At 39.8% G+C, this 11,128-nt stretch overlaps 1 protein-coding gene across 3 annotated transcripts; it reads left to right on the forward strand.

The window, feature by feature from the left end:
• The first annotated feature begins 1,263 nt into the window (after nt 1–1,263).
• ormdl3 (ORMDL sphingolipid biosynthesis regulator 3) lies at nt 1,264–10,709 on the forward strand. Of its 3 annotated transcripts, none has more exons than XM_073490251.1 (4): nt 1,264–1,483; nt 3,011–3,263; nt 4,933–5,084; nt 7,776–10,709. In XM_073490251.1, exons 2-4 carry the CDS (start codon nt 3,090–3,092, stop codon nt 7,909–7,911), a joined length of 462 nt encoding a protein of 153 aa, XP_073346352.1. In that variant the 5' UTR covers nt 1,264–1,483; nt 3,011–3,089; the 3' UTR covers nt 7,912–10,709. The 3 variants fall into 3 exon arrangements, with proteins under 3 accessions (XP_073346352.1, XP_073346353.1, XP_073346355.1); XM_073490252.1 differs by having other exon boundaries at nt 3,014–3,263; XM_073490254.1 differs by having other exon boundaries at nt 1,264–1,455.
• Nucleotides 10,710–11,128: the final 419 nt, after the last annotated feature.

Here is an 11,128-nt window from a genome sequence, read left to right on the forward strand (position 1 = left end):
CTTCTCATCCAAGAGGCGTCCTCAGTTCTAACTAACTGGAGGGGAGTTGGCAGGCTTTTAAACTCAGTGTGGGTGTGACCTTACAGAGTCGTTGCACAAGTCGTAAGGTTAAAAACTTTATTTTAAGGGTGTCAGATTTCCAGTTGCTTATGTTGCAAAACATGTAGAGAAGATAAAAACCTACCATAAAAAATGTTTAGAAAATAAACAAAAAAATTAAAATATTTTCCATTATTTTTTAAAATGATAAAAAAAAATGTCACAAATTTAGTATAATTTATTTAGAAAGTATTTTTAAAAATGTTTAATTTTTCCATTATCCAGTCAATCATGCCCGTTTCCTCGGATCCTTCCTACGACGCACTACACCCTGATTGGTCAGTGTTGACCGCGTGACACATCTCGATCAACCGGAGCAGAATTCGAAGAGTAAATATGCAGCTGCTGTGAAAACGACCATTGGTGCTGCTCCGTCAGGGACTTATACTAAAAATAAAATATTGTTCATGCTCTATAGTGTTTAAAAAATGGATCCACTTTTTCTTTTTTAAAAACTTTATTTCAAGGGTGTCAAATTTCCAGTTGCTTATGTTGCAAAAAATGTAGAGAAGATAAAAACCTCCCATACAAAATGTTTAGATAAATAAACAAAAAATGAAAAAAAACAAACATTTAAAAAAAACATTTTTTTTTTAAATGATAGTATGTGTCACAAATTTATTGGTGACGCTCTTCATGAACTAAAACTAAAGCAAAAATATTGAAAAAGTTAATGCTTTATGGTGTTAAAAAAATCTCTAAGAGCCACTTTTTCTTTTTTTTAAAACTTTTATTTCAAGGGTGTCAAATTTCCAGATGCATATGTTGCAAAAATACAAAAATATTTAGAAAATAAACAAAAATAAACAAAAATAAACACATAAAAAATTTAATTATTTTTTAAATGATAATAAATGTCACAAATTAAGTGCAATTTATTTAGAAATTAATTTAAAAAATGTTAAAATTTTCCCGTTATCCAGTCAATCGTGCCCATTTCCTCGGATCCCTCCTTCGCTGTGACGTCGGAGGGGGGGCGTAGTCCACGTTCTTTCAACGCACTGCGCCGCGATTGGTCAGTGTTGCCCGCGTGACCCATATCGACCAATCGGAGCGGAATGCGAAGAGCAAAGACACGGCGGCCGTGAAAACGACCATCGGTGACGCTCCGTCATGAACTGTGCTGTGTTGTCACCAGCTGTTGTCTGGAAGACGAAGGAAAAGTGTCTCGAGTGATCGTGAGCCCCACGAGCAGCCCCCCGCGAGCACGCAGCCGCACGTTTTGCAGCTCAAAGATGGTGCCGGATGACTGATCGACGCTCCGGAGCCTCGCCGGTCTCGCAGTGATGCTATCACTTACATAACTGGAGGCATCGACAAGACACTAACTGTGATAACGGACCAGTGCCAATACAGGTCGGAGTTGAAGCCATTTTTCTCTGCAGTGAGTGTAATGATTTATTTACTGCTTTAAAACTGACACATATTAGCTAGTGTACTTTTACCTGCAGCGCTGCTAGCTAGTCCACTTGTAGCCACGTTACGGATAATTATGTAGCCGGTTACGTTTTGAACTCAGAGAACAGCATGCTGGAATGACACTGTTTACTCTTTGTCAGTCAATTACTGTTATCCGGGCAGATAATGGCTTCACATCACTTTTCTACAATTAGCCAACTTGTATCTTCATTTAGCCTCAGTTACATGTTACTTCTATTTATATCATGGCCGCAAAGACGCTGGTTTCTGATTGGCTTGCAGGTGTGCTTTTATTGTGCAGTCTCTGAAGCTGATGGGTAAAATCAATATCACTAATGTAATGATAATGAGGAATATTGATAAGGATTTTCACAGTGACACATCATGTTTTTGCAAAATCCTTAATTAAGGTGATGGCTACATATCTGGCACCACTGCTATCAGTTACGGCACAAAACACCCCATATGTGTAAATCTAAAACTTCAACAACCATTTTCTTAATTTTTAATCACAATTTGCCAGAATGTCTTTACTTAGACATAAGATTTTTGTAAAAAAACAACAACAATCAAACAAAACATGATATGATCACACAGCCATCACGATCATGCTCTTTTTGTCATTTTCTGGTAATACATTCATGTGGACCTCACTAGGAGTAGCTATAGTAACAATAGCTAAATAAACAACAAATAAATTGGTTCCACTGAAAATTAGTTAGAAAGTTAGCAACATTATAATTTTTAAACTTCAGTTAGGAGCAAGCAAGTCATTCAGTGAAAAGTTGATGGTATAGACAGTTTAGCAAAGTTCATTTAATTGTCATAAGTCTTAAAAGAACAGTTCACACAAAAATGAAAATTCAGTCAATATCTACTCACCCTCATGCTGATGGATGAAGTTTCACAAAACCTTTCTGGAGGTTTTGCAAAAAAACAGCATTGCAGCATTCTCCCTAACGACTGAAGTAGATTTCTTATAAAACCTTAAAAAATAATGAAATAACTCCTTATAGTTCGCCCGGTGAAATCCAAGTCTCTGGAAGCCCCAAGATCCCAAATTGATTTGAAAAGACATTTTTTACACCCTCAAAAAAGCTTGTGCTCTAACTTAAGATGGGGTGCGCTTTAGTGGCTACAGTGACGCCTTAAAAATGGTGTAAATAATGTATTTTCAAATCAATTTGGGATCTCAAGGCTTCCGGAGACCTGGGTCACACCGGGCGAGCTGTATGGAGCTCTTTTTCTGTTTGTTTTGATATTTATGTCACTTCAGTTTCTTTGGAGAATGCTGCAAGGCTGTTATGCTGAGAAGCTTCAGAAATGTTGTGTGGACTTTGAAACTTCACCTGGCTTCCATCGGCATGGAGGTGACTGAATTTTCATTTCTGGGTGTACTTATCCTTTAATAACTCCCTAGATTATTAACTTGCTTGATAACCTGTTTCAGTCTGTAAATAATCCAGCGCACTCCTTTCTGTTTACTTTACAGCAGACAGACAGTCACACCAGCTGGGTTCAGACTAAGATCACTTAGTGTCTGTACATCGTACAGTCAGCAGAGTCCCATCATGAATGTGGGCACGGCACACAGCGAGGTGAACCCCAACACCCGAGTGATGAACAGCAGAGGAATGTGGCTGTCTTACATCCTGGGCATCGGTCTCCTGCACGTCATCTTGCTCAGCATTCCCTTCGCCAGCGTACCCGTGGTATGGACCCTCACCAACCTCATTCACAATCTGGTGAGTGGGGGCATCCAGCACAACCAGCTTCCTTTAACATTTGTCAAATCAGTGAAGGACACATACAGTGCAGCCTTGTAAATGGCTTTTGGATGTGGTGAATGAAGGTGACTTAACAAAGGAGTCAGAGGGTGACAAATCTCTGCAGGAAGGCTTAACTGTCCTTAGTCATGTTCATTGTTAAAAGATTGGTGCCAGTAATGATTCAACCAGCGTTTAGTTTTCAGAGCTGACTTATTCCTGACTCTTGTATCATAAGCTTTGATTACCTAACTGTCTGGCTGGCTCACAGTTTCTGAGAAAAGCATAATATTAACAGCAGTGTGAGCTTGTTACAGGAGATTTTTTTTATCACATACTGTTTGTCTTGCTCTCACCTGTACGCCAGTATCAGGCCTAACAATGGGGAAAAAAAGTTGTTCTGTAGGTATTCTTAATGGTATTGTAGAGTTTGTGTTACAACCAGGGCCTAGGGGAAACCCTGGCACAACAATGAATATGAAACTTCCCTCTTCCCATCTCCCAAGAACTACCAGCAACAAAAGATTAAAAGGTTTATTTCAAAACACAAATCGAACACACAAACAGTAATGCTGGCAGTCTGGCCGGATGCAGAGGGAGGAGAGCCCACGGGAACTGGGAGGAGCCGGCCTTTTAACTTCTGGTTTGGAGGCTGGACCAATCAGCTCCCTGGACAACCTACACTCACACAGTCATCACTCAACCAAACACACCTGCAACCAATCACACACTTGGGTAACACAGAGAGATCACAGAGAAAATTAAAGCACATTCATTAATAGAAGTGTTTATATGTCCTCTGGGGTCGTAACAGTTTGTATTCTCCTGAAAAACTATTTTAAAAATGTTGGTGACTCCTTCCGCATATATTCTGGGGGCATATGCTATTTTTGTGTCCAATTAGTGCTTTCTAAATACTTACGATACTGCTGCAGTAGGAGGAGAAGGACGGGGCCAGTGTCTCTGGTGGCTCGCCTCACATATCCCTGTACAAAAACACAAACAAACACCTTCTTTTTACTGATTTGGGTAAAACTGGATCATACTTTATGGAAAATATTCTCTGGTTTTATCTTGTTGCTGCCCTCCGTCTGCTCCGCCTCAACTCTGGGCAGATGGCTTTATGTGTTGCTAACTGCTAACTACTGCTACCAGCAGCCTCTGGACTGGGGCCGTACGAAGGCTTTGAGAATGACGAAAGCCAGTTACAGTACTGGGGCGATTTATAGACTTTTCTGATGGACAGATATCGATAGCTTTGTTGCTAAAGTAACCCATTAACTGCTGCTAAATGTACTATAGCTGCTGTTAGCTAGTAAGCTCAGTTAAGCCATGCAGCCAGTGGTCCTATTTGCTCACTCAGCCTCAGGGTGTCAGGAGCCACACCAAAAACATGTTTACAGAAGACATATAAATATGCCAAAGCAAATACAATTTAATTAGCTGCTTCATGGGAACTTTTAAAGCTCTCCTAACACTGGGAATCCCCAGAACACATCCACTTGTTGCTTGGGGGCTTCCTGCTAGGTTTTGGGGTCTATACAGCAAATTAAGTACATGCCAGAGACAAAGCCCTTAACCTGTTAATAACTAATTTCTTATTTTATATTTATATGTCAGTCCTCTTCTTTTTGTCTTTTGTCTGCAGTGCATGTACCTCTTGCTTCACACCGTCAAAGGGACGCCATTCGAGACCCCTGATCAGGGCAAGGCTCGCCTCCTCACACACTGGGAGCAGATGGACTATGGCGTGCAGTTCACTGCTTCACGCAAGTTCCTCACCATCACACCCATTGTCCTGTAAGTGTCCCTTAAATCCTATTGCTTGGCCTTCAGTGGTGTAACAAGTGGAAGGAACAGCTGATCATTAAGGATGAATCTAAACTTAAGTACAGAAACAAGATGAGACTCTTGGGTGCCAACGCTTGACATTGGTGAGGTGTTGACAGACCCAACAGAATAACTTCCCAATGTCGTGTCAAGAAAACTTTATTTACATAGTCCAGAATCACAATTCGCAATTTGCCTCAAAGGGTTTTAAAATCTGTACATTGTACATTCTGATAAACTGTTCTGACATGGACATGATCCCTCACTGGCTTCTCACCTACCAGCACCAGTTGTGTTTGTGGGTCTCTGTGGAGATGCATGAGTGCTTTTTCCTCCTGTGCCAGCCAGGCGCCTTACTCTACTTTAACTTGCTCCTTGGGTCCCATTCCCCGTGTTGGGAAATAATTCTTCTGACCTCAGTGTGTTCATGAGCTTTTAAGCAGTAATGTGGAAACAACATGGACACTGCGAGGAGTTGCTCACAACGCCATAACAACATCTTGATAGCAGTTAGAAGTTTGAAGATTCGTGTCACAAAGTGATTTTGTCCCAGACTTAGCATTCACGTTCGTCTGCCATGTTTCTGCATATATGATGTCAAAGTGGACAAACCAAGAACCAAGTTGTTGTTCCGACTTGAGCTTGAGGAGGCGTTCGCGTGAATTTTTCCATTAAGAGAACTAATTTTCTGATTATTCTGACACCACATGAATGCACTATTAATCAGTCTGCTACCTCAAGTGACTTTTCTTCACCTTTATCTTAGATTGAACTGGTTTGTTAAATTTCCTTGCTGCGAAAAATGTACCTCATTAAAAATAACACTCCTTTTGTACCTCTCTTTTGGAGTTGATTGATGCGCCCCTGCTGCTGCCTTATTAGCCGAGCACACACATTGTTAAGAGACCTTGTATTTGCAGCTGCTTTCATGCCCTTCATGAGTTCAGCTAGGAGGAAGTGTTCTGGCTCCCTGGGGTCGTCTTGCCAGCTCAGCCCTGAACATTGTAGTGATAGCAGTTTTTGCAGGGGTACGCTTTTACACACTCGTTTCACAGGCCTCTTAGTCATTTTGTTTTCAAGGCTGGTGCCAGCAGGACGAGACAAGTGGTCAGTCTCTCAGCTCCGGATGGGAAACCTACACATCTGCGAAAGTCTCTGGAGAGCCTTTTATTACATGTCCTCACTTGTTCAGTAGAGAACAGGATGTGCAATTCCTTATTCTTAGCTCAAAAAATTCCTTAGTGAGTGCAGTTATATCTAATAATTTGGTTTATATCAGATCAGGGTATCAGGGCACAGTCAGGGTTAATAAAGGAAGTGCTGAGGACTTGTTTGTCTGTTAATTGAAATGTTCTTGAGCTTAATAAATATGTAGATGTATCGTAGCATCACATGTGCATGCTTTAGTTCAGTGATAATCCCTGATGTTGCAATCGTGTTGTTCAGCATGTCGAAACCGTCTCACAGATTCAAGTGTTGGCACTGTGTTCAAGAGTTAGGAAACATCTTGCAGTGCTTATCAAGAGAAAAATAAGTGAAAGGTTATTACATACTTAAAGGATAAGTTCACCCAAGAATGAAAATACACTCATTATCTACTCAAGCCCATGCGGATGGAAAGTTGGTTGAGGTTTCGTAGTCCACAAAACATTTCTGGAGCTTCACAGCAAAACATTGTTGCAGCATTCTCCTAAACTACTGAAGTAGCTGGGGACTTTTTTTTCTAAAAAAAAAAGTAGAGTGCATACCTTCGCCAAGCCTTATCCAACATTAAATGAAACATATTTAAATCCACTAGTTCTGGATTTTTATTTGGATCCACATCAGTTGCACTCACTCAGACACCAGCCACCTACATTCGCCTGATTTGTTTTCTTCCCATCAAGATCCATGCATTATTTAAGAGAAATGTTGAAAATCTCATAATGTTGAAGACAATGACATAAAATTCCAGTCCCATCCTTCCATCCAAGTTTCATGGAAATCCGTTCTGTAGTTTTTGTGTAATCCTGCTGACAAACCAACCAGCCAACAAATGGACATGGGCGAAAACATAACCTACTCGGCGGAGGTAAAAATATAAAATGGCTCCATACAGTACGCTTATTGTAATCCAAGTGTCTGGAAGCCCAGAAATCCCAAATTTATTTGAAAAGCTGTTATGTGTATTTACACCCTCGGATGTGTAACTACACCCAGCTTGTGCACCCAGTTCAGACGGGGCATTAGCCTTAGCAGCTACGGTGAAGAAATTGACTTTGAAAAGGGTGTAAATAACGTCTTTTCAAATCAATTCAGGATCCCGGGGCTTCCTTAGACTTGGATTATTCTGGACAAGTAATCATTTGTTTTTCTTTTCAATTGTTTACATTCTAAAACAACTCCCCACCTACTTCAGTTGTTTAGGAGAATGCTGCAACGCTGTTTTGCTGTGTTTTTGTTCCAGAAATGTTTTCTGGACGATGAAACTTCACCCGTTTTTCCATCAGCAGGGGGTGAGAATATTAAAAAAAAAAACAATCATTTTTGGGTGAACTTATCCTTTAAGTTGATGTTTTACCATTCTGAATTTGAATCCGAGTTTTTCTTCCATACAGAGCTTGTTATGTTCCTCAGGCTTATTAACATTATCTCTTCTCCTCTTATCTCTCTCTGATGCAGGTATATATTAACCAGCTTCTACACCAAATACGATCGTGTCCATTTTGTGGTCAACACAGTTTCCTTGCTCACTGTACTCATCCCCAAGCTGCCCCAGCTGCATGGTGTGAGGATCTTTGGGATTAATAAGTACTGACAAGGCGGAAGAGGACACCTCCTTCCCTCAGTCCCCACGGACTGCTGAGAGCACAAAGAGTATCAGGCCTCTGATTTGGCTGCAGATCCATGAGGATCTGTGGCTCTCTGGCTCTCGACTCTGCTGAGCAGCACTCTAAATGAAGCCTGCTGGGGATTCTGCCGTGGTACCAAACCCTAGGAAAGAGACAAAATACACTCTACATAGAGGACAAAGGGAAAGTGTACTGTAGTGGTGGTTTGTGGCTCTCCTTTGAGTCACAGGTTTTATAGAGCGACTTAAAAAGCATTTGTAAAAAGGGTGTATTATGTCCATTTCTGTAGAAATGACAATTTTCTGATGTGACAGGTTTCAGGAGGAGAGGACAATGTAGTTGCACAAGTATCATGTGCCATTTCTCACCCGTTGGCACACTGAGGCAGTAGTCTAAAGTTATTTTGTGTGTAATGATACACTGCTGTATTTATTCAGCTTCAGTCCCACGAGAAGCTTCCTCTTTCTTGAGGTTTCTGGACTCAGAGGAGAGGAACAGGAGTTTAATGAAATGTTGAGGAACCTGTGAACTGCAGCAGAGGCGAGACATGAAAAACCACACGGTTTTATATTTAGCCCTCGCTGCTCCACTCAGGGCCAAGATTGGGGAGTTAAACAATCCTTATTTTTATCTGACCATTTCCATATTTGGACTCCTCCTGTCCTGGTTTGTGTCACAGAAAGCCTCCTGTCAGGAGAACCGTCTGGTCTATGTGCAGAAAGAATGTGCAAGAGCACTGATCCAACGTAACCACAGGTTTTGCAATAGGAGTGAAGAGATAAGTATTTCTCTCATTATTATGTCATACTTACACTACATATGGAGACACAAGCTTGTTACTTTTCTATGAAAGTACTCAGGACCCATTACATTAACTGAGCATGTTACTCAGTTTGATATCTGGGGGGCAAATTTAGACACCGAGTTACCAGATATAGGTACGCCTGTCTAGTATACAATACAGTAGCCTTGCAGTACATCCTGAAATACTCAGAGATGTTTCTAATGTTTTGTCCACCCCCTTTTAAATATATGAAAAGGGCAGAATATTAAAGACACCTCTCTACAATGAAATCATTGGAGAGAAATCAGAAATATGAAGAGACAAACTATTCAAAGCTGCATCAGTTGATTTGTTGGCAACAAACAGTCCTGAAATGCAACACTAACATAAGTTTTTATGGGGATATGTTTCTTGGTTATATTTCCAAAAGGTACTGAGCAACTTTAACATTAATTTGAAGTTGTGTTTTTTGCCACCTGATAAATCCAAAGTCCAATATTCACTCTCCTTTTAGTGCTGTCCTGAGAAAAACATGTGGCTCTTATCTTGCTAAAGGCTCCACCTTTTTTCACCTGCTAGTGCGCTTTTTTTCTGAAAACAAAGTTGATAAGATTGGAGATTGTGAATTAGAAAACCAACACAATGAGCAAAACAATGCTAAAGAAGCTCTGTAGTTTGTGGGTTTTTTGACTCTGGGAAACCCTTCTCACATTGCAGTCACTTGGTCCATGGTTAGTTTAAAGAAATATTGACTCCAAATCAACTTTAAGACCGGGTTCTTTTGAAAGAGATATTTGTATACGAAACAACACATGGGATGTTTCCTGGAGTGGCATCCACAAAATGATCTTTCAAATGCAGAACTTTCAAGAAAACCTTCTATAGCATCCAAGGAATTGCAGTTTTTCTGCTAAATGGATTCTGAGTTACGTCATAGAGCTGCTTCGTATTAGAGTAAAAATGTCTAAAAGGTAATATGTCACTGTTAATTTAAAAATATTAAGGGTTTTAAAGTTTTACATATTGCTAGTCTGATGCATGTAGGAGGCTGAAGTGTCCATGAACCATTTCTCCATGGCAGTTCTCATCCTGATTTAGTTTGTTAATGTGAAGTAAGAAGTAATAATATTAAATTGCACAGGGTGTGAATCGCTACTTGAGCAGCGATTCAGTCTGAATCCTCAATGTGGGGATTTTTATTCACCTTTGATTCAGTAATGATGAGCCAAAACTGTGTGTATATTATTTAATTCTCCTTCAGATATTTGCAGAAAAGCAGAATTATGTTAGCGTTATGCTGCAATAAAAGGTCAAAAGGCAATGTGTCCCTCTTTAATGAAACAATAATGTTTACGGATGCTTGCCCGAACATTTTACTATTAATTACAGTAGCCATAGTAGCATAAATATGAATATTACTGACAGTGACAGCGGTAGTAAAAGTAGTGAAGATACCAGTTTTTTAGATATGGTAGATGAGAGACAAATCTCATAAAATTATTTATTGTGATTCATGTTGTTACATGTGGATTATAGCTGAACCCAAAACAATTCTATTAATGTGTTTCTTTTAGCAGATTTATGTATTGATTGGCATAATTTACTCATTGAACCAATGACAACAATGGACCAAACAACCAAAGAATTGTGGGAATTGTAAATACTAGCTGATCTGCTGCAGCTTTCATTTCTTCATCACGATGTTTCATCATGATCTATTGTCACCATAAAGGGCTTTCTTCTTCAACGACATGCTGTGATAATTCATAGCACAATGTGATAATGCATTTGTCATGTTTTCTCTTTTTTTTAACCAAACAGTTTGTGAAAGAAGGTTGAATTGAATGTTGATGTAAATGTGAAACAGTGTGCTCATGGCTTCTGTTTGTCGATCAGTGTACTTTGAAGGAAATGTCAATGTGAACTTCTGTAAGAGTGCTTGACCCCAAAATACAGTATTTTTCAAGTATCATCTCAAAATTTGTCATTCTTGCTTTTGTATTGTAGCGGAGTTGTCAGTATATATTGTCCATGCATGTATAGAGATGCATGTAGACATAAATATAACGAGAACTCAAAGGAGTGTTCCTTTAAACTATTAAAATGCCTTTCCTGTCACGGCATGGTCGTGATAGACCTTAAAACAAATGCATTTCGACATCAAGCCTTCGACTCCCTGTTTAACTCCCTGACTAAGGCTGGATGCCAAAACGTGTGAGTTTTTAAGGCCATGCTGTTACAGTAAATAGTTTTAAAGACAATTCCTTGTTGTTTTCTTATGATATTTAGGACAAGATTCGTTGGATTTGTAAAGTCCGTGGTAATGTGGAGAATTGCCTGCACATAAATGTTTTTTAGTTTGTCATTTAACAGCTACAGTGAGCCTGTCAAGACTTTGA

This window comes from Pagrus major, chromosome 20, assembly GCF_040436345.1.
Source record: "Pagrus major chromosome 20, Pma_NU_1.0".
In the NCBI taxonomy this organism is placed as follows: domain Eukaryota; kingdom Metazoa; phylum Chordata; class Actinopteri; order Spariformes; family Sparidae; genus Pagrus; species Pagrus major.